This window comes from Anas acuta, chromosome 1, assembly GCF_963932015.1.
Source record: "Anas acuta chromosome 1, bAnaAcu1.1, whole genome shotgun sequence".
Taxonomy (NCBI): Eukaryota; Metazoa; Chordata; class Aves; order Anseriformes; family Anatidae; genus Anas; species Anas acuta.
Genome location: NC_088979.1, coordinates 29,262,544 through 29,285,864, shown reverse-complemented (window position 1 = coordinate 29,285,864; position 23,321 = coordinate 29,262,544). Strand labels below are relative to the sequence as shown.

General features: G+C 42.8%; 2 protein-coding genes across 3 annotated transcripts; one reads left to right on the top strand and one right to left on the bottom strand.

Annotated features, from left to right (window-relative positions):
- Positions 1-8,684: 8,684 nt before the first annotated feature.
- NUDT15 (nudix hydrolase 15) lies at positions 8,685-10,708 on the top strand. Its single transcript, XM_068674868.1, has 3 exons — positions 8,685-8,905; positions 9,002-9,192; positions 9,410-10,708. Exons 1-3 carry the CDS (start codon positions 8,754-8,756, stop codon positions 9,553-9,555), a joined length of 489 nt encoding a protein of 162 aa, XP_068530969.1. The 5' UTR covers positions 8,685-8,753; the 3' UTR covers positions 9,556-10,708.
- Positions 10,709-13,824: 3,116 nt separating this feature from the next.
- On the bottom strand, positions 13,825-22,246 carry MED4 (mediator complex subunit 4). 2 transcript variants are annotated; one of them, XM_068674856.1, is made up of 8 exons: positions 22,092-22,246; positions 20,383-20,449; positions 19,875-20,045; positions 19,443-19,500; positions 18,445-18,531; positions 17,104-17,235; positions 14,368-14,584; positions 13,825-14,225 (listed from the first exon to the last, which is right to left on the bottom strand). In XM_068674856.1, exons 1-7 carry the CDS (start codon positions 22,187-22,189, stop codon positions 14,412-14,414), a joined length of 786 nt encoding a protein of 261 aa, XP_068530957.1. In that variant the 5' UTR covers positions 22,190-22,246; the 3' UTR covers positions 13,825-14,225; positions 14,368-14,411. The 2 variants fall into 2 exon arrangements, with proteins under 2 accessions (XP_068530957.1, XP_068530946.1); XM_068674845.1 differs by having other exon boundaries at positions 13,825-14,584.
- Positions 22,247-23,321: the final 1,075 nt, after the last annotated feature.

The following is a 23,321-nucleotide window of genomic DNA, read 5'->3' as shown; positions in this document are numbered from 1 at the left end:
CAGGGGTGCCCAGCGCCAGGATAAGAGGCAATGGGCACAAACTGGAAGACAGGAGGTTCTCTCTGAACACCACAAAGCATTTCATTACAATATGGGTGGTGGAGTGCTAGAATAGGTTGCCGAGACAGGTTGGAGACCTGCTGGTCTCCCTCCTTGGAGATCTTCAAAAGCCACCTGGACATGGTCCTGGGCAACCTGCTGTAGGTGGTGCTGCCTGAGCAGGGGTTGGAGCAGGTGACCTCCAGAGGTCACTTTCAACCTTAACTATTCTGTGATTCTGTGAAACCATACTTACACCCTGACTCAGTTGCTTGCTACTGCAAGAAATTTGGACAAATCTCTCTGGGCTTATAATTCATTCTTGCCTTTGAGAAGAACTGTGAGACCATCATAGTACAACTCCTACTGTATCTTCTTCTCACTACCAATGACATCTTCCAGTTATGCTGTTTGAAGGTTTTTATCTTATGCATCAAAAGAAGAAATGTTACATTTTCTTGCATTATTAAAGGACTTCTGGGAAGCGTATGGCATCTATTGTCATTGTGTACAGTCTGAAAAACAGCTGTATGGAGAGCTTTGATAATTTGGATGTTGCACTGTCAGATTTCATTGTCAGCTGTGAGAACTGGCCTAACTGGGATTTGTTGTAAAAAATCACGAATTTCTGTCTCTGCTTTCTGATCACTGATGCCATCATCTGGCTCAGACTGTCAGTACAAGGTGATCTGGAGCTGTGCAACTCAAAATAAATAAATAACATAACATAAAAGGACAATTCTTGGAAATGACATATTCACCATTTCTTTTCTTTCTTAGAGAAACAAGAAAAGATAACGATCTTGGCTACAGCCAGGCCAAACAGTGGGTCAGCAAACATCTTTAGCTGCTTGATTAGCCAAGGTCACAGGGAAAAACCTTACCTGAAGCATAGTAAGAAAAATTCTCCAGAGGTGTCTACAGTGCTTTACATAGCATGTCTTGCAGTCGGTTAACTCTCTATGTGTTGCTGGCCTGCAGGACTACTGTTAGGGATAACTCTGGACAAATTCCTAAAGGGAATCTCAGGAGCATCTAATAACATGAAATTATTCACTGCAGCCATCTTCAGTATGAGCAGGTTATTCCATCTGTCCTTCCAATGCCTGTCATACAGAAAGGCAATCCCATGTCCTTCCCTGAAGGTGCTCCAGTGTCCTGCAAAGGGTTCTGACATGGTCACCTGTGCTCACAACAGGCATTTGTACACAGTCTCAGCTCTGGATGAGTGCAATTTTCTAAAGAGGAGGGTATGAGCATTAAGCAGCAGAGGGTTAATGAAGCAAAAAGGTTTTGCTTGCAAAAGTGATTCTTCACACAGTGTTTAGTTAAGCTATGCAGCACCTTGCCGTGGATACTGCAAATGATGGAAGTTCACATGGGCTCAAGAGGGGTCTTTATAAGTTCAGATAAGAGAAATAAGAAAAGCATTACTAAATACACAAAAGCCACCTTTGCACTGAGAGGTCACTGAGCTGCAAATAGCTGTAGAAGAGCAGTCAAAAGCCCAGGCACATTTTCTCATCTATTCTTTCAGAGATCCACTTTGGACCACCAGCTACCCTTGATAGATTTTTGTTTTGAACTAATGGACATTTTTATATTCTTCTGTCTCAGTCTGTCCTGGCACTGAATACACACAGGAGATTTATAGAAGCTGGAGCATAATCCATCTTTGCCAGCTTCCAAGTTGCCCAAGGTCACTTAAAAAGTTAATAGCAGAGCTACAAATAAAGCAGACTTGTCTCACCACCTACACCAGATCTGATGGCTCAATCTCGTCTTTCTACACCAGAGCAAAGAAATAACTAGCAAGCAATTAAAACAGCAAAACACTTTTTTTACATGTGCACACCATTATTCTCTATAAATCATTGTGAAGACTGTGACCACTTTGGGCCGACAGCATATCTTAATGAAAAGAGTACTCTTAATGCAGCCAGATATAAATGATAATTCCAGCATTAATACAGAAAAGAATATTCTGGTTTTTAAAAAAGTACAGGAGTTAGTTTATGGCAGTCAGTGAAGGTTATAGGAATAAACTCCTTTTGCTCAGGCAGGCCCTTTCTGAAGTACGATATTAAAAGCAAGGATTTTCTGTTCCTTGTCTGTACAATAAGGAACTAGGTAAAGTAGGAATCCTTAAAGCTCTCATAAATCCTGATATGAAAATGTAATGAAGAGCCATTGTTTGGAGCTTAACGTGAGGCCAGGATTGGGGAGATTTATCCAGATCATAAATTTGTAATAAAGGTAAAATCAGGGCATAGGCAAAGATAAAGCAGGCTAACTTTTGCAAAATTTCCCTTCTTCATTTGGAAATTCTTGAGAAGTGGGATTGTTTGTGGAAATTCCAGTATTTCAGCTGAAGGAAAGCAGTCTTTATTTCTTTTTGTTACTCAGTATTCTTCATAGCTTCCTTGCTGGTCACTCCACCAAATCACTACCTACTCTGACAGGCCAGTGGCGCCGTACAGATACTGTGAACCCTTGCCTGTTTTTTCCCCAAGATTTCCTAAGAAAGACATTCTCTGGCATTATCTATTCTACAGCTGTGCAAAAAGGAAGAGACCAGGCTTAGAGACAAAGCCTGGACAGGAAATCAGGCCACATGGTACCTAACAAGCAACCCCTCTAAGTCAGCCCATCTTCCATTTTCTTCCACTTCCATAAGCTCTGGCAGGCAGATCAAGTTCATTTCTCCTTCTGCAGTGAAATCTAGATAAACATTGCAGCATTAAGCATGAAGCTTTACCATAATAACGCACTGACTACACCTTCAGGCATGAATCCTAAATTCTGGACATCTCCAGATCAGAGATACATAGCTCAGGGTCAACATTGATTAGGGTATTGAGTTCATGCTAAGTAAACTCTCTATTTTTTTTATTTTTTATCTGGTTGGTTGGTTGGTTGTTGTGTTTTTGTGTGTGTGTGTGTGTTTGTATGTTTTGTGACAGAGTTTAAGCAAAACCTGCTTTCTCACCAATCTTCTTTCTTTTTCCATGATTACAATTGAAATGCATTTGTTTGACTTTAGGAAGTTCTGGACGGAGACATACAAAGTATCAGACCTGTAGTATACTGAAAGGAAAAATTATTTGACAAGCAATTAATTGTAATTATCAATATAGGAGTATATTTGCTATTGCAGAGAACTAGTATCAAGGAAATTAAAATCTCAAATTATAAGAAAGTAAATTGAAGCAGACTAGATGCATTGTCAGAAATCTAGAGTTATCTCTAGTATTGCTGTCTGTCACATATGTATAAGGGGGAAAAAAGAGGGGATTTGAGAGTCAAAAGACAAATTTTTCCAAGTGGAAGTGCATCTTGGCTTGCCAACTTGCATGACAAACTATTAAATAGCAAATGACACCTGCCAGCTACTCTGTCATGTTTTACACAAGTAATGATAGGAATAATAAAGTGTTCTGATATATCTTGGAAGGATCTGGGTTCTCTTCCGCGAGAGCAAAGAGCAAGGATTGTTTTACTGATGTAGAACTAGACTCTAGTAGAGAATCCTGTTTTATCTAAAATCTCCAAAGCACTTATTGCACAATAACCCAGGAAAAGATTGCCAGCTTCATGCAAGACTCAACTTATAACCATGGTAGAAACATTTATGTTTGTTGAATCAGGACGATTTAATGATTGAATCTAAACGGGAAAGGCAACAACAACAAATTCCATTTGGTTTCTCTGCTTGTTTTGCCCACAGCAGATACTACTTTACTTTTGGACTCCCATATACGAGAAATTAAACATATAGGTAACATTAGCATAGGCACTTTCAAGGATAAAGCTTTGCAATCTTTAATATAATGCGTGCTTTGAGTGCAATTTCATGTTTTTAAGGTAAAAAGCTTGAGGAGAAAAAAAGGGAAAACGCCGATCATGAAATTCTAATAAACATGGATATCAGATACTCTCTTGTCATCGCCATCTCTTGGAGGCACCTGATGATAGCTTATTAGATCACGTCTCAGCTTTACGGAGTGTATGAGCATTTTTTTGACTGAATACTCACTTCTGAAGGTGAGTTAAATGCACCTGCTTATACTGAACATGGCAAGGGCATAGTCCCGATTTTTCATCTGTGAGGCAAAACTACCTCCCAGTTCTGACAGGTGAAATCATTATTTAAATCCAAAAGTGCAGACCTTTTCCCAATTTTCTGTATTTTTGCAAGTACTGAGTACGTAAGTTTTTCAGAAGAAATCTTATCTGTTGCCAGAGTAGAATTACACAGTAATTTAGGTTGGAATGGCCATCTGCTCCAACCCCTTCCACTCCCCTCATGGCACTCTTTGCTTAAAGCAGGGCCAACTTCAAGCAGATCACTCATGGCTGTGTCCAGTCGAGTTTTCGGTATCTCCAAGGTCAGAGATTGTGCAGCCTCTCTGAACAGCCTGCTGTGGTGCTCTACTACTCTCACTGCCTCTCATCCTATCACTCTAAAATAGCAGATCAAAGTAAGTCTCCAGGAGACTCACTCTAGCTCCTGAATCAAAGGACTGCTCTCGCTGCTATATTAGGTGGGAGCCAACTCTCTGCACAGAACCATAGAATATCCCAAGTTGAAAGGGACCCATAAAAGTCATCAAGTCCAACTCCTCGCTCCACACAGGACCACCCAAAATCAGACCCTGTGTCTGAGAGTGTTGTCCAAACACTTCTGGAACTCTGGCAGGCTCGGTGCCATGACCACTGCCCTGGGGAGCCTGTCCCAGTGCCCGCCCACCCTCTGGGTGCAGACCCTTTCCCTAACCCCCAGCCTGACCCTCCCCTGTCCCAGCTCCATGCCGTTCCCTCGGGTCCTGTCCCTGTCCCCAGAGAGCAGAGCTCAGCGCCTGCCCCTCCGCTCCCCTCGTGAGGGAGCTGCAGGCCGCCATGAGGCCTCCCCTCAGCCTGCTCTGCTCGGGGCTGAGCAAACCCAGGGACCTCAGCCACTCCTTTGGGCACTGACAGCTTTGTGCCCTCCTTACCCTGTGGCACCCAGGGTTGTCCCATCCCAGCTGCAGAACCCAGTGCTTGTTAACCTTCATGTGGCTGGTGATTGCCCAGCCCACTGATTTGCCAAGATCTCTGCAAGGCCTCTCTACCCTCAGGGAGTCAGCAGCTCCTCCTAATTTAGTATCATCTGCAAACTTGCTTACTATGCATTCCAGTCCTGCACCTGGGTCATTTATAAAAACATTGAAGAGAACTGGCCCCAGAATGGAGCCCTGAGGAGGCTCAACGGTGACTGGCTGCTGGCCTGACATAACCCCATTTACTATAACCCTTTGGGCCAGATCCATCAGGCAATTGTTCACCCAGATAAAGTACAGGATTTTATGATTTGCATGTGATAGGAGCTTAGTTATGTTTCAACTTAAAAAGAAGGTACCAAATATTTCCTAAATTTGGTGCTAATTTCTATCAAGGTGCAGCATGACAGTAAGGGATGATTTATCTAAGGCTAAAAGGCGACAATTTAGTAGAAGTGTGATGAGATGTCAAGATTATGGAATAAACACTGAAATATTTCTGATACAGTACTAGTGATGTACATTACATTTTTATTATGTATAATATATATAATTTCAGGATAACAACTATCTACTTGAATGCAAGTGAGGCAGACTTCACACATCTTTCAAGCTCATGTTTCAGCCTGCTGGGAGGACTCTGATGTAAGGCACTGCTGTTACATTCCACCCAGCTGCTCAGTGCCAGCTTTGCAATGTAAAACTTTTAAACATAATCCCTGTGCCTTCCAGGTCATACTTCTGCTAAGCGAATGTGAACATATAGTAAATTCCACAGCTAGGGAACCGCACGCGTGAGAGTCTCAGGAAGATGGATGATTTCTGTTCTGTACAGTGTGTGCTTTTCTGCCTTGGTTTCTGCATGTGCGCTTTTAAGGAGCGGCTGCATAGTCATTTCAATCCGACATAAATCTTGCCTGTCACTAACATGGTTAGTTCCATCATTCTTGCTCCCAGCTGCTCGTACTCTCTGTGCCAATTCAATCATTCATGTACCTGAGCTGTAAATCATATCAGGGAACCAATCCTGTTAAATAATAGTCTTTTTTTTTTTTTTTTTTCACAGTTTGCTGAGTTAGGTTTGGCTTCCTGCTATGTTTAATCTGATCTACTCTATTCTATCCCCTCCTTGTGCTGCCCAAAGCATGCTGAAAAACAATTTCACCAAAATGGGATTTTTTTGGCAGCCAGATTAGTTCACTCATCCGATTCACTGCACAGCCACTTCCCTAACAGTACCAGGACGAGGAACACAGAACAAGTGCTTGGGTCTGAAAACCAGGTGCCTCTTTCAATAGTAGCACAGACCCATGCTGGTTTAAATACAGTTTTAGCTATGTAGTGCACATCAGTACTGTCAGGTGAAGTATTAATAAACAAGATTGCAAGAGCATGTAAATCATAGTCTTGCAAGCTTTTCTACATATTACTAAGGTAGAAGATGCATTTTGACTTTCTTATTCTTGGTTTGTTCTCACCTCTTTTATGCAGTGGATGTCCGTTCACCATCACACTTATAAGTACCGTTCTATATTTCTTGCATGATCTGTGTAAAACCCCAGTGTTGCTTGTTTTTGTTGTTGTTGTTTTTTGTTTCTATTTCCAAAAATTCCCCCCAAAAAAGCTGTTTTGAAGCCCTGCAAAGGAAAGGACATGTCCTCCCTGTGATCAATAGACTGCTAGAGGGAAGGGGGAAATCTTAGCTCACTGACAAATAATCCAATTGTTTATAAGGACAATGACAAATACTACAGATGTTTATAAGGACTTTTGACACTGTCTCACACAACATCCTTGTCTCTAAATTGGAGACACATGGATTTGATGGATGGACCACTCTGTGGGGAAGGAATTGGCTGGATGGTTTCACTTGAAGAATTGCAGTCAACGTCTCAATGTCCAGCTGGAGATCAGTGACGAGTGGTGTTCCTCAGGGGTCAGTACTGGGACTGGTGCTGTTTAACATCTTTGTCGGTGACATGGACAGTGGGATCAAGTGCACCTTCAGCACATTTCCTGATGGCACCAAGCTGAGTGGTGTGGTCGGCATGCTGGAGGGACGAGATGCCATCCACAGGGACCTGGGAAGGCATGAGAGATGGGCCTGTGTGAACCTAGAGGTTCAACAAGGCCAAGTGCAAGGTGCTGAGTCTGGGCCAGGGCAATCGGAACCAGATGATCTGTATGGTCCCTTCCAACCTAAATCGTTCTGTAATTCTGTGTTGATTTTGTTTTATTTTGGTTTTATATATGTTACACATATAATAAAATATTTGTAAAAAATGGCATCCTGCTACCATTCTAACAAGCATAACAAACATACAAGTATTTTTTATAGGCTAAATGGTATGAGCAGAATGGTAGTGGGTCATCCTCAAACTCATTTGTAAACGGTGCTTGGAGTAAGATACATGAAAATGGTTGACATTTGGCACAAATACGGTTTTGATTCTTGTTGATGTAGTGCTGGTGTTTTAATATACTCTACCAGAATGAGCTTAATGGAGGAGGAGTCTTTTTTTTTAAAGTTTATCATCTTGTCAACATGCAAATGACATAACTGACTGACATTTAACCTGGAGAATAAAACACTCAAGTTGTACTGGAAGACAAGATATAAATGAATGAGCTTAGTTTACAAAGCCACTTAGCTTGGGATTTTGCCCAGATTTTTTTATTATTATTATTAATGTACTAATGCCTGTCATTCAGTGTGTGGGCTAAACAAACATTACAGCTAAATAAAAGAGCCAACTGCTGTTAAAGGGCAGCCTTACTTCTAGGATAACCCAGCCACATACTCCTGACATTTCCAGCGTGCCAACACGGGGACTCGCTTGATGCCAGAATGATCCAGTTCTGGCAACTAAACAAATCCCACTAAAAGTAATGACCAATTTTCAGTCAGATTGGCCGCATGACCTTCATAAATAAATAAAAATGTATCTATAGAAATGAATTTCAAAACCTTACAAAATATATATATATATGTAGATAGATAGATAGATAGATAGATAATGTTGAAGTCCTGCAAAGATAAAGTACTTCACATTCTTGTTGTAATAAATATGCTGGTGAAGGGGAAAATCTTAGCCTGGCAAATATTGCAGTTGTTTGTAAGAAACATAAGTTAAATAAATATTTTTTTTCCTTATATGCTGTATAGTCATTCTGGAAGAAAAAAAAAAAAAGGAAAACGAAGGTAAAAGTGTTTGCATGAACAGATTTTGATTTCTTATTCAATTTTATTAGTACAGAACTGTTATTCTGCCTAGCTATGGTTGTAATTTTGTTTTAAACAATTTCTAATTGACTCTCGTCCAGTTGAAACCATGGGCTAATGTATCAAGCCACTTCATTTCGTCCAGATCTTGGATTTGAGAACATTTGGCACTGATTGCAGTAGGTGGATGTGTATGCACGTGGGATTTTCATGTTTGTTTTAGGAAAGCCCCCATTTGCCTGCCTGGGAAGCTTTTAAAGTGTTTTTTGCTCAACTCCCCGCCCTTGATCCGTGAGGAGGAGGAAGCCGAGGGGTGGCCGTGTGGAGGCTCCGCCTCAGGGAGCTTCACCCCTCCATGTGGGGGAGCGCATGCGTGCACCCAGGAGGAGGAGGAGGAGGAGGAAGAGGAGGAGGAAGGGCGCCATCTCCTCCCCCCTCCCCTCACTGCTCCCATGGGCGACGCAGCTCAACCCCCGCGGCCGGGCGTCGGCGTCGGGGTGGTGATCACCAGCCCCGCGCACCCCGGCTGCGTGCTGCTGGGCAAGAGGAAGGGCCGGCTGGGCGGCGGCATGTACCAGCTGCCCGGCGGCCACCTCGAGTTCGGGTAGGGGGCGGCGGGGAGCCGGGGGAGGGCGGGCACGGGCACGGCCCCTTCATGAGGGAGCCGCCGTCGCCATCTTCACGGCTTCCCCCCCCTCAGGGAGAGCCTGGCCGAGTGCGCCGCCCGTGAGGCGCGGGAGGAGGCGGCGCTGCGCCTGCGCAACCTGCGCTTCGCCTCCGCCGTCAACGCCGCCTGCCCGGCCGCCGGCTACCACTACGTCACCGTGCTGATGAAGGGGGAGGCGGAGCCGGGGGCGGAGCCGCGCAACAGCGAGCCGGACAAGAATGAGGGTGAGAGGGGCGGGGCGGGGGTTTATATAGGGGGCGTGGTCACGTGGGGTGGGCGGGGCTACACGAAGTGGGCGTGGCCATGCGGAGTGGGCGTGGCCAGGGGGAGTTGGCGCGCTGGGGGGTGCACACCCCGCCCTCCCTGCATCCCTCCCCTTTTGCTCATTTATTTTTAATTTTTTAATTATTATTATTTTTATTTTTATTTTTTTTTCTGCAGGATGGGAATGGGTGAAGTGGGATGAGTTCCCCCCCGCGGAGCAGCTGTTCTGGGCGCTGCGGTGCTTGAGGGAGCAGGGCTACAACCCTTTCAGCGAGGAGCTGGGGCACCTGCAGGGGTACACGGGCAGCCACCAGCTGGCCTAGGATGGAGATGCTTCATCTTTACCATGCTAGCATCACCCAGGTGAAAACAGCACCCTTAGTACAACCAAAAACTGCCCGGTGTTCCAGCCCATCCACCCCTGTTGTCATTCCTTGAGGGCGAGCAATTCAACAAATGTTGTTAATGATTCATGCTTTATTTTCTATAAAAGTCATCATGTTTTATCTGGTACGTCTTCATGGAGATGGATAGCCCTTTGGAAGTCACCCAAACCCTTCGGAGAAGCTTGGGAATGGTTACAGCATCGTGCCTAAATGAAGGTGATTTAAGCCACTGTCCTGCTTTCTGTGTAAAGCTGCGTGGTACATCGTGCTGCTTTCCTCTCATTATAAATCTTGGGCCAGTTTCTAAATTTGGCCTTGTTTCCTGACTTCAGTTAACATACTGTCAACATCCATACTGAAGAAAAATCCCATTTTCCAGAGAATACCTCATTTTCATGCAGACAATTGAAAAACACAGTATTATAAACACAAAAAAGTTGCCCTGGCTGGTAGGGAATGAAGATTCTCTGACCCTTCCTGCCACTGCCTTTCATCACAGAGGACTGTTGGCAACCTCAGTGACATGAGAATTCATCTGCAGAAGTGTTAAAGATATCTGTGGTTGATGTTCACTTCTGCCCATAGAACTTAACACCTTACTGGAGAGGTGCCTACAGTGTTCTGCCAGGCTGATGTAACTAACACTGTGAAAACTAATCTCATTTATAGCTGTAACTACGTCAGACAGCTGCACTTCTTTGCTGAATAGGATTGTCACTATTATACAGCATGGTTGGGTGTCATTCTTTACAGCTACTGAGGCTTGATAGAATTCTTAATTTTCAGCATGATATGAACAGATGATTAAATTGGTAGAGAAGGAAGGGACATATGTGCATACGCACACAAAAGCAATGAATTTAAATGTTATTTTTCTACCATCTAACACAATTTGATCTGGTCATTAGGATTTCAGCCATTAATTTTAGGGTAAGGATGGACTACAAATAAAAAAAATCAGAATTGCCTTCATCTTTTTCTCTTTAGGGTTCTTTTAGAACACATATTTTTTCCTTTAAATATGCTCATTGTAAAAATGATGTGAGATGCATTTAATTTCTTTTAAATAAACAATATTGGAAGATTAAAATTGTCTGAAATTGTGAATTGACTTGTCAATTCTTAAAGGAAATGAGATTGCATGCTTGAAGCTTTTCCTTACTTTACACAGAGCCATCTCCATTTAAGAAAGTTTTTCTCCTGTGAAACAGGCAGAGTGATACAAAGTACAAGGGTGCTGATGATGATTGCAAGGCTCCTGTGTTGAATTCAAAGCATTAACTATGGGCAACTTCCCTCCCAACAGATACAACGTGAAGCTAAGAAAGTAGCTGTGGTTAAAAAGCAGTTTTGAAATGGAAGATATCAGTGAAACTTTCTTCACAGCCCTATCTTTGTACAGAACATTTTTTTCTGTTGAATTCAAAAGCGGAGATTTTCCTCCCAAAAGCAACTTAATGTACACTGAAAATTATTCTATTCAGCTGTCAACAAAGAGGCTGTAGGAAGAGTAGACAGATGTCCAGCCCATCTGTCCCAAAGAATAATGGAAAAAAAAATAGTAATTCAAACAATTTAGTGCTGTTTTAAATTTTAAAAGGTATCTAAGTCCTGATGGGAAAACCCAGGTCACTGTAAAATCGTTTGTATTGCAAAAAATATTTTGTTACAGTTAATGGCTATATTCACTCCATGTGTTGTAAACAGGCAAGAAGTTTCTGAAATTAGGACAGATAACATCTCCATATGTCAATTACTGTATCCTTGCTAAGCGGCCTGATTAAATGACAGCACATTACCACAATCAGTTGTCAACAATCCCCGACTTGCCTCGTTCTGAATGCATTTTGCATCTGTCCTTCCCGCACCACACACCCTCCCACACACTCAAAAAATTGATGCTTGGTCTTTCTAGCTCTTCAGACTTGCTCCTTTCAATTAAATTCTAGGTTTAATTAGATTTTTGGTACATTTAAGCAAGTGAGTAACAACATGCCATTAAACCTTTGAGGTTTGTTACATTGCTTGTCATAGACAGAATTCACCTGAGCTGTGGCATTAGTTACCCACCTTTCAGAAAAATGCTGCTGAAGAGTAAGTACATAGTTTGGAGCACTGATGCAATGAAACTTTATCTAGGATGCAACCTAACAGCCAAGTCTCATTTTATGTACTGAAGTGGCCAGTGGGAAGAGCTGACTTCTTACCTACTTCGTAAATGTAACTCACTGGTCCCATTTAATCCTTTAATAAACAACCCAGGAAAACGTGTGGTCATTTCTTGAGAGTCTTGCTGCTGTTCCTTCTTATTTGTATCTGGAAACAATCATCTAACTTCACAGTATTTCAGTTAGTGAATCACATATGGACATATCAGACTTTTCGGGTTGACTGTACACAACACTTCCCACAAGTATTAATTATTTCTATTTGGATTTCATTCCAAGAAAAAACTGCTTCTAAAGAGGGTGAAAGAAACTGGTGAGCTGTGGCTGTGCTGTAACGTGTTAAAGGAGGTGCCTTTAGAAGAAAACACTAATCCCATGGTACAAAGCAGCAATATTATGTATGATTTTGATCATGCATGTTTAAGAAAAAAATTGAGGCAGAATGGGGATAAGCAAGGTTAATTAGGGTAATTTAGGAAGGCCAAGCACATTTGGATTAACATATATTAAAAGGTGAAATAGTTACCCTATAGAGACATGGGAGGAGTAAACACCAAAGAGGAAAAGATGAAACTGGCATAGAAGTTAAAATATCTATGTATATGCATCACTTGAGACTGCAAAATAGAGATGCAATCTTAGAAATTGAAAATATTTTCAAAAGGAGTAGCTAAGACAAAACCAAATTCTCCCATCTCCCTTTTAAAACAAAATCCACTGCCCAATGTTATGTGACTGAACCTAACTGAAGAGGTTGTTTTCATTTCTACATCCCCATGGGACTTGTACATATGTCAGTTGTCTGGTAGCATTACTGACATCACTGAAGACTGCCTAAACAAATAAGAACGGACTTGATTACCAGAATTTCCTGCAAGCAGTATAAAAAAAGTAAGAGAGAATTCTGATCTGTGCATCTGGTAGCCTTGTTGCAGGGGAGAAACCTCTAACTGGCACGAGCAACAGTTTGCATAAGTAACTTCCTGATAAAATCAGAAAAATAAAAGTGGCTGTCATCATATGACTCCCTAAGCAAAACAGAACAAGGAAAGGAAGGCCAAGGAAAGCGACTCTGGAAAGATGAAAGAACGCTATAGCTGAGGCAGGAAGTACAGCTGAGGGAAACAAATTAGCTTCTAAGAACTGCAAAAAAACTATAGGTGACAAGAATGAAGAATCTGTGAGTACTTCAAATTGAAAGTAGCTGAACCTGCAGCGTGCCCCAAAGCACGTCATCTGTGGTGGTTTTACTCAGCTGGGCAGCACGGTTCCACCGCTACCACTCTCTCACTCACCTGCTGCAAAGGGAAAGGGGGAGAAAATACGATGGAAAGGGCTCGGGGGTTGAGATAAGGACAGGGAGATCACTCAACAATTATCATCACAGGCAAAACAGACTAAGCAGCTCCCCCCAGCCCCCTGCTCCTGCGTGGGCTCCTCTCCATGGGCTGCAGCTCCGGCCTGGGGCCTGCTCCTGCGGGGGCTCTCCATGGGCCGCAGCCTCCTCCAGGCCACATCCACCTGCTCCACCAGGGGCTCCTCCACCCATGGGGGGGCTGCAGCGTGGAGATCTGCTCCATGTGGGACCCATGGGCTGCAGGGGGACAGCCTGCTCCACCAGGGGCCTCTCCACAGGCCGCAGGGGAACTGCTGCTGCCTGCCTGGAGCACCTCCTGCTTGATTCTTCTCACAAAGGCCACCCCTGAGGCCCTCCACTACCAAAACCTTACCATATAAACCCAATACACCATCTCCAGGATGCCCAAACAAACTATCAGTGAGGTCTTGCAAACTGGCATGTCACACCACTGCCTCAGGATCTGCACTTTTAGGTGTGTACTCGCTAAGCTCAGCTGGAAAAGAGGCTTTCAGCTGCTGACTGCTCAGCTGCTTCTAATACTGACACGGCACTTTGCAAAGGGGAAAATGGAGTACAAACTTCTGAAACTCAATCAGAAATCAAAAAAATGCTGGCACAAAATGTGCTGACTAATGAAGTTACCACATCTGAGATTAAAGTTTGCAAAATGCAACGAAGTAGCATCAAAGGTGAGTTTATTTATGACAAACCATTCATTATATATTACAATAATTACAAACTTTTTTTTGCACCTTGCTGCCGTGTTTTTGTTCTCAGAACACAGTAGACGATCAAGAACATGGATTTCAGCAGTAACAAAAAAGATATTAAAATTACAAATTTTATGCCTTATTTCTGTGCTGTAGAAAAGGCTATCATCAAAAGAGTGAAGTTACTAACAAACATACAAGGGGATTCCCCTTACACCTTTTTTCCCAGGAACTTTTATCACCTAACATATAGTAAATATTTATATACATGTGCCCATCTCTTGCATACATACACATTCACACATTTACATAATCACTGGAAATTTGACATCGCTCCTCCAGCAGAAAGCTCCCATTTTACTTGAGCATCTAATGGGGGAAAAAAATATCAAGTTCATGGTTTTAGATCAGTCACCCTTCCTTTTTTGAGCCAGCTGCATCTTCTCCTTGCACGGGACTGCCAGCAAAACCGAAGGGTATTGCATTCTGTGACTAACAGCATCCAACCTACCTTCACCACAGGAAAGGTCTAGTAGGGATACTGTCCCTCTGCACCTAGTCTGAGTCACTGCTGCTGCTCGAGGAGTCTGTTGACATAACTTCTACATCATCTTCGTTCTCTTTATTGTGTCCTGGAGGCTCCAACATGAAGTCATTACTGTGATTAGGAGGTAGCATGTTCATCGACATATCACTTGACTGCCAAGGATACTGAGGAGCGAGCACATCTGGAAACAAGGGGCAAAGGCAATCAAATACAAAGCTGATATTTGATTTTATGTCTACAAATCAAAAACAGAACTCCAGTGTAAAATTAGAATTAAATCTTAAAAACATGACTGATTTTTGGACAGTTGAAACACTCAAATAACACCTGGAAAACATCTCATGGTGGAGCCATTCTATCTCTGTAAAAGCCTTTTCTGCCAGAGTGGCCCATTTTTGTAAGTGGCTCAATCTCTCATCACTCCACATCAAAACAGTAATATTCAAACAGTGCTTTGAAGATGAAAAGCTCTATAAGAGCTGACTTAACAGGCACAAGCACCAGCAGCAATGAAAATGGCCACCCTGTCAGTATGCAAAAATAGATGAAAATATTAAATAAATTAAAAAAAAGTAAGGGAGATCACAGAAATTTAGACTCAGGTTTTGCCTGAATTTGGGTTAAACACCTTTGGTTATTCTTTTTCCAACAGCAAATATGGTGCACCAAGGAGAAGACAGTCCTATAACAAGCAGGTATCTCTTCCTTACAGAAGGAATTACAGGTAATTAGAGCCAAAACTGAACAAAAACCTACCCAAACGGGACTTTCAGGACAGAAAGGGAGGGCCCTGCCAAGGCAGGAGGTTGCGTACAGTAAACTCACTTTGCACACAAGAGTGGCTTCAGATCTTGAAGCCTCCAGACACCTGAGATTCCACATCTGGTACTACACAGTCCCCTAGTACCAGATGTGTGCATTCCTGCATTATCTCACTGCGCAAATCTGACTTACCACCAGATGTAAGGCCACAACACAGCCTGTATGCCAGTTCTCTGCCTGCTTTAGGAAAACCGACAATAGCACCAGGTGGTTTTAACACAGCTGTGACGTTAGCCAACTTCATTTAAACCAGCTGAGACTATAAACTGATGTTTTACATCTTGCGGCCATGTTTTCAACACCAGAATTAAAGTATCACTAAACCTGGTTAAAAGTGTGTACTGAACAGCCTCAGAGTTGTGAGGATACCCAGCAGCCCAGTGGCTGGCTCGCAGGCTCATTACGGACTCAGCAACTGGGCATTTCTCTGTAGAAGTCTCTGACAGTGCTAATTATGGAATTTAGTCCTCTCAGGACATGCCCGCCACACAGCAGCAGATTCAGGATCCCTATGCAAAATGCTGTGTCAGTCTCTTTCTTTTAAATTGAGGTTTTTCCCTCTTACCTGACAGTCTGGTAATTAGAGGATTTCCCCTGACACAGGAGACCCAGATTCAATCAACTCCTTTCCTTGAGTTCAAATCCCACTTTTTCCAGCCTCTCACGAAGAAGCCCAAAGGAGTGAGCTTTCAGTTCTAACAGAGGCGACACTCAAACAAAAAGAGCAAGTCTGACATAACACAGAGGAGCCAGCCAAAATAGGCTCTGCTAAAATTTAGGGAAACATCCAAATTACAGCGTGCTACAAGACACAATCTTGACACCTCTGACCACAGACCCATCTCCAGCACTTCCCTGATGGGTTGCTGTGAACAGACTTCAGGGCCCCGTTCCTTCTCCTCAGCTCACTGACTTGAATCCTACAGATTTCCCTATTGTATTCAGGGCCAGGGGTTTAGAAAGGGAGATGATGCAGAACTTCAACTGACTTTCTAAGAGGTGACATGAGGATTAGGTGATTGGAAACACAAACTCCAAGTTTATTGTTTCTCCAGTGGAGTTGCAATATAGGCATTTCTGTTGTTTGTGTTTTTGTTTTTTGTTGTTGTTGTTTTGTTTTTTAATATTTTTTCTGTAATTTTTGAAAACAAGCTTTTCATAACACCTGCAACAGGCTTAACAGACAGCAGGAACTGTTACAGATCTCCTCTGAATCCAGACTAAGAATTTTTCCACAATTTAGTCAATCCATGGTAACTTAATGCTGCAGAGCAACAGATCTACTGAATTCTTCATGAAGCTACTGTCATTTACCATTAAATTATATTATCATGTAAATGAATGAATCCCACCAAAGTCAGTGAAAATGCCCTAGGCAATGCACTAAGCAATTAACAGATTAAACCTTAATTCCTACACTCAAGGCACTGCCTCACCAGCAGTCCTTGCCAATGGCTTTTCAATCCAGAAATTCTAACCAGTCTTGCTACACAGAGCGTAAACTTAAAGGAAAGCAGTGGATGACAATAGATCTCCTGTCTTCTGAATACAGCTTTCACAATGTTATTGTCATCACTGCTGAGACAAAGTTGGTTTGGAAACGCTTTATTTTGATGTGATTTAATATCACTTAGTTTATAGCAATCTAGAACAAGAGACTTGAAGGAACACAGAGTTTTGTTTATATTGACTTAGCTCTAGTGTCTGCAGTATGATTTAGCATGAAATAAAATGATGTAACTTCTGTTAACTCTATTGACTACCCCTTCACTGCTACAGAACAACGTTGGCCATAATTTTTGTTATTTTAACTCTGACTTGCCACTGCTAAGTAATGTTTGTTCTGACAGTAATATAAGAGAAGCCTTTTTTCCTTACCTGGCAGTCTGCCAGCTGCAAGGGCATCCCCTGGTAAGTGTCCATTAACCCCATTAGTGGATGGGTTGTTCATCTGACCCAAGAGGCCACTCCTCATTTCTAGATCTGTAGGATAGGGCCTACGTGGGTCCCCTTGAAAAGAAAAAAAAAAAATAACAATTGCCTTGCTCGCGTTATTTTTCTCTCTTCAGTGCCTAGTTTCCCAATTTAAAAAAAAAAAAAAATACTCGGGTTGAATCAGCAATGAGCATCACCCATATTCTGTTAAAATACAAGACTTTCCTTGTTCACTGGCACCTGGCAATGAACAAGGATTTAAGAATTTAAAGTACATTTTAAAAAATAATCCACATTTAGAAGATCACTTTGCTGTCTCTGCTACTTCACAGCTAAACAGCAAGGACAGGGGATGAACAGATTGACAGCAGCCCTGAGGAGAACCGTAGGGTGCTCTTGGCTGTCAGCTCACATCCAATTTTTCAGTGAGCACTTGCAGCCCAGGAAGCCAACTGTATCCTGGGCTGCATCAAAAGCAGCATGGCCAGCAGGGTGAGGGAGGTGATTCTCCCTCTCTACTCTGCTCTTGAGAAACTCCACCCGGAGCGCTGCATTCAGCTCTGGGGACGCCCAGCATAAAAAACACAACAGGGACCTGTTAGAGCACACCTACAGGAGGGCCACAGAAAAAAAATAGAGGACTGCAGCATCTCTCCTATGAAGAAAAGCTGAGAGAGCTGGGGATGTTTTGCCTAGAGAAGAGAAGGCCTCTAGGGAGACCTTCTGGCAGCCTTCCAGTACTTAAAGTGATCTTCTAAGAAAGATGGAGAGTGATTTTTTACAAGGACATATAGTGATAGGACAACAGTTAATGATTTTAAACTGGAAGACTGGAGATTTAGATTGGTTCTAAGAAATTCTTCACTCAGAGGATGGTGAAGCACTGAACAGGCTGCCCAGAGAAGCTGTGGCTGCCCCATCCCTGGAGGTGTTCAAGGCCAGGCTGGATGGGGCCTTGGGCAACCTGGTCTAGAAGGTGGCGTCCCTACCCATGGCAGTGGTGGGTGGAATTAGGTGGTCTTTAACATCCCTTCCAACCCAAACTATCCTGTAATTCTGTGAGAAGTATTGGAAAAACAACGGTTTAGACAGGGTGGGTGGTTTCCAAAGCTATCATAACATAACCTAACACAATGAAAGCCCTACTTCTATCCCCACTGATTACTGACATCCTCTGTAAAAAATACATACAGTGGTAAGAAATTGCATTATGTTAAAACACTGTAAGGTCAAACACCAACCATGCTTTGTTATTAAAAAAATTATCAGAAAAATGTTATTTACCTGGTACCCATGTTAGTGGGGCACAAACAGCATTGCTAGCACTGATCCTATGGGCATATTTAATTATTTCTTCAGATGAAATGGCACCTGGAAAAAAGGAAAGAAAATCACTGTATTTTTTAAGAGACTGCACTCTTCAGTTATTTCAGAACATTGGATACTGTCATATTGAAAACATTAGAAGTGTCATTTTGCCAAACATCAAGAGTGTTCTTCAAATGCAATGGCTGCTAAGATTGTGTGGGCTACACAAGAGAGTTGCAGTGAACTGACTTTTCAGCCACAAGTTCAGTACGCTTTCCATGCCAACTGACTGCTCTCCAACCCTATGAAAAAAACAAACTAATCTCTTTCATGTTGCAATTCAGCACTTCTGTTATGAAACTTTCTGTAGTAATTAAAATTTCTTTTTTTGATAATTGTAGATTATACATGTAGCAGACCTTACTTAACAAATGCATCTATATTACAGGTAACTAAATCTTTATGAAAATCCTTGATTTTTTAGAAGAAAAATGACAAAATGATAAAAGATACTGTAAAGGAGACTAGAATTCAGTCTAGCTTGGCAAGTGCCACAGAGTAGCAGTAATTGATACAAATGCAAACCAGTATCACCATCTGATCAGTCTTTCATATACAATGTTATTGTACAAAGTACAAGCACACACAAATTATTTCCCTTATTTAAGTAGTTGGACTGAGGCAATTTGCCTTCAGTAAAATGTTTACACAAGCAGATACACCACTAACAGTCCAAGAAGGGCATCGAGAAACTTAACTCAAGTCTAATATTAAGATACATTTGACACAGAAAATAATTCATTTCTGAAAAACACATTTTGCCTTTATTCTGTTGAAATGGTTTACAGGTTCATAATGAAGTGGAAATTTGTTTTATAGACAAACCATCTGTGGTGACAATATTAAAAAAAAAAAAAACTTGAGCTCACTAGCAACTTTCTGTACATCTGTGTTTGTGTATTATGGATACTCACCTTTTCTTGCCTTTTCAATTGATTTCAGCTTTTCCTTTGCTTGATAAACAGCTGTTGCCTAGTTGTAGGGAAAAAAAGAAATAACCAAAACTTAAATACATCTTTCATTTGCATATTTCTACATGAAGTCAGCTCTGTGAATAAACTGTTGCATTTAATTGCATTTTGAGAGAGAAACTACTCAAGGAACATTTTCAAAATAAACAGGCATAAAGTAGGTTTGGAAGAAAATTACCATTATAAAACTAAATTGAATACCATGATAACTAGACAGTATTTGACTACTGAAAGAAAAAAAAAAATAACAACACTAAAGCTCTCACAAAGTTTTAAATATTTAAATCTTCTCAAACTAACACAACACCGCCTTCTCCAGAACCATCTTTTTCACCACGTAGGCGCTCGAAAGCAAACACATCATTAAGAACTTACCAGAATATGCTCTGCTTCTTTCAGTTGCTTCTGCAGCTGCTGAATATCATTATCCCTCTTTTCTACCACCTTTTCTAAAAGCTGCATTTCGTGATGGATTTTCCCCTGTTCAACTGCCAACTTCATTAGCTCTTGAAACTCTCCATCTCTCTGAATCAGCAGCTCCAGGATCTATTTGACAAGAGTTTTGTACAACTTTTAATTAGCTCAAGTAACAACATACCCTCAATCGTGCTGTAAAGAACAACTGACATCCACAAGAATATTTCTGTTTGCATGAAAAATGAAACTGAATTTCTTGCTCTTTTTGCAGACACAACCTAGGAAGCACACAACAAATGGACAAACAAACACCAACATGAGGACCAAGAACTTTTTAGTAGGGCCTCAGCATCACTATTGGCCTAAGTACTAGCATGGACAAAGGGAGAAAGTAAAAAATGGAAAAAAAGAAGTAAATGATAGTGCTCATCCACACGAAGAACTACAATTAATAAAGTCAGTTTACCTGGCTCTCTTCTCCTGGTTGTGGAAGTTTCTGGTTTCTTGAAATTGCCAAAATTTCAATCAGTTCCCTGAAAGGAAAACTGTGCGTTTATGCAATTTTCTAAGCCATTATTTGTAAATTACATCCCCATATTATCAAAGTATCTATATCATTATAAAAGCATTAGTGTACTTGAGTATTTTACAGTTTTATATTGTGGTGACGGCAGGGATTTTGCAACTAAAAGTAATTCTGTGAATAGTTTCCTGACTGGAAAATGTTCTCTTTTTTGTTCTTTGAGCTCATGCAGTAGTTGTATATTTGTACTCAAAGCATGCTAAGTTCTTGCCAAACTGCATAAAACACAAGCAGAAGCTGAGAAAAAACAGCACAAAGAAACACTCTCATATCCTACTTTTACTGCCTTTGTTGCAAGAGGGCATGAAAGTTTAATTTGTCAACATTATTTTTGTTCTCCGTTTTTCCTCCACTTTTACTGCAGAGCAAATATCACACTTGGGTTTACAGCAGTTAAGTCTGTGCTTTCATACATTTTAAGTTTGTTGTGAAACCGCTTCTATAAAAACAGGTATTTCCACAATGGTATATTGGCTGTGTATCAAACAGACACAAACACTGGAAAACTGGCAATAACCTAGGGCGAGGTGAGAAGTGCTTCTCAAACAAACTTCTTGATCTTGCTTCATGGTACCCATTATCTGTTATGAAGAGCCATCAAGAACCTCAAAGGGGATTCAATAAACAAAACCACGCTGCAAAAAGGCATTTTGCTATCAAATGTGTTTGATTTCGAAGGCTATGGACAGCACTGTGCAGGAGTACTTATTTATCCAAAGTAGAGCCTTTGGAACAGCACCGACCCATTGCTTGGGCTGGAGCAAGCAGCTCAATAAAGATATGACTAATATAGTTGTGGGGTCATAATCTTAAAATGACAACAGGTACTTTCCGAAAAGTCGGAAAAAATACTTCACCGGTAAAGCCATGAACAGTATCTTGGTCTAAACACCAAAATCGTTTAGTTCCATGCGGCTGTGACACCACTGGTCAACAGGAGGACTGCCTTAAATACTGCTAAGGATGCTCTGGATTCGCTATGGCTTCATTATACTAGGATTAAGGTGGGGAAAAAAACGTTGTGATAAAGAGCACATATGGTTTTTTCCAAGGAGATTAGACATTCTCCAGCAACCCACACATCACAAGAAAATCTAAAACTTGGAATAACTAGAAATTAATTATGAACTTAACTAGAAAGACACTAGCAACTTTGCAGCATGGTTTCCTTGGGGCACCCGTGGTGGCCCTGGGGAGCGAGGCAGCCCCACAGACAGCACGGGATGCTCCCTCGGAAAGTTTTCGGAAGCTCCTGCTCTAGTTGGGAGCAGGAAGGTAATTAAGGAGCCGTTTTAATTACGCTGCCAGCCGGGACACACAACATGGTGGCCAGCTTGGCTGGGGCTGGCAGCGTGGCCTCGTAGCAGCCGGGACCGCCACCTGAGCACCGAAATCACCTTTATCACTGCCTTGGTAATGACCAGAAAAGCTTAAACCGCGAATTATGACTTTAGCGTGATGCGCATTGAAAAATAAAAAAAAATGAGGGGGAGGGGGCACGCACACACACCTACCCCGAGCCCCCCGCGCCCCTCGCTCCCTCCTACATCCCCACACCCATAGCAGGCAGCAGCGGGGGCAGGTCACGGTACCTGGCCAAGAGCTCCAGGTCCTCCAGCGCCGCCAGCAGCCGCTCCCGGGTGCTGCTCCGCTCCCCGCCGCCCGCCACCGCCGCGGCGGCCGCCGCCATTACGCTGCCGGCGGCGGAGGGGGGGGAGGAGGAGGAGCGCAGGGCGCATGCGCAAGGCGGCTCCGCGGGGAGGGAGGCGCCGCCGCCGCCATTACGGTGCCGGAGGCGGGGGGGAGCTGCGCAGGGCGCATGCGCCCCAGCGGGGAGGGGAGGCGGGAAGGGGCTGAGGGGAGCGATGGCTCCCCTGAGGGGAGGGGGGTGGCGGCTGTGTGGGGGTGCCCTCTGCTGGAGCTGGGGCTCTGCTGGAGGCGTTTTGGGGCCCAGGGTTTCCACAGGAAAGCCTCCTAAATGGGATTCAGATGTACTCTTAAGGTTTAGGAAGCGAATGGCGAAGGAAGGGCTTGCGGCTTAGCGTTTTTACCTCACTGTCTGAGGGGCTTGATGTCTGAAGATCCCTTAGGTGCTCTATGCAAAGGGAACCATTAAGTCCCTGACACGCACATGCAACAAAACCCCAAGCTTGATGTAGAACAGAGCCAAGAGCACCTCTCACCTAGGCTTTCTGTCCCATAAGCACAACCTAGAGGAGACACGACCTCCCCATGGAGGCTAACAGCACCTCCGCCTCCATTACCCAAGCCTACGTGCTGTGATCAGACAGTGGGGCAGCAAACATGCAAATCCTGCCCTCAGTCCTGCAGGCAGCTGAGCTTTAATTAAAAAATACTGTTTGGCGTTTGTGTCTTTCAATGTTGCTGCATCGGGGCTGGTGCTGTCAACAGGCCGCTAGCTCAGGGTGGGGTCGCAAATGAAGCCAGTGGAATTTTTGACATTCGTGAAACTTTTGGTAATGGGAAGACATGGAGACAGGAGGTGGAGGGCAGCTGAGGGAGTGCAAACGAGCCCGGGGCCAGGGTTTGTAGCAGGGGTAAGCACTTCCACGGAAGAGCACGGAGTCCCCAGGCTCCACATTCTTCTGTTGCCAGCAGGCAGCTGCAAAACCCGCCAGCAAACAGAGATTCCCTTCTCCCTTGATGAGAGAAAGCACTAGGCGAACGATAACATCTCTGGCTGTTCTGGTATTTACTCTGAATATCCTTTTTTACCTTCTGTAATAACTATGTCCCTGAGAAATTTACACTTATTAAGAAAAAAAAATGAAAGGCAAGAAACTCATTAATCAACGGTTCTT

Excerpts from the sequence above, each read along its gene's own strand:
- MED4 (XM_068674845.1), bottom strand. The coding sequence starts at position 22,189 with ATGGCGGCGGCCGCCGCGGCGGTGGCGGGCGGCGGGGAGCGGAGCAGC. Across the intron at positions 20,046-20,382 it reads AACCAGGAGAAGAGAGCCAG|ATCCTGGAGCTGCTGATTCA; the intron begins GTAAACTGACTT and ends CTTGTCAAATAG. Across the intron at positions 17,236-18,444 it reads CCCACTAACATGGGTACCAG|GGGACCCACGTAGGCCCTAT; the intron begins GTAAATAACATT and ends TTTCTTTTCAAG.
- NUDT15 (XM_068674868.1), top strand. The coding sequence starts at position 8,754 with ATGGGCGACGCAGCTCAACCCCCGCGGCCGGGCGTCGGCGTCGGGGTG. Across the intron at positions 8,906-9,001 it reads GGCGGCCACCTCGAGTTCGG|GGAGAGCCTGGCCGAGTGCG; the intron begins GTAGGGGGCGGC and ends CCCCCCCCTCAG. Across the intron at positions 9,193-9,409 it reads CGAGCCGGACAAGAATGAGG|GATGGGAATGGGTGAAGTGG; the intron begins GTGAGAGGGGCG and ends TTTTTTCTGCAG.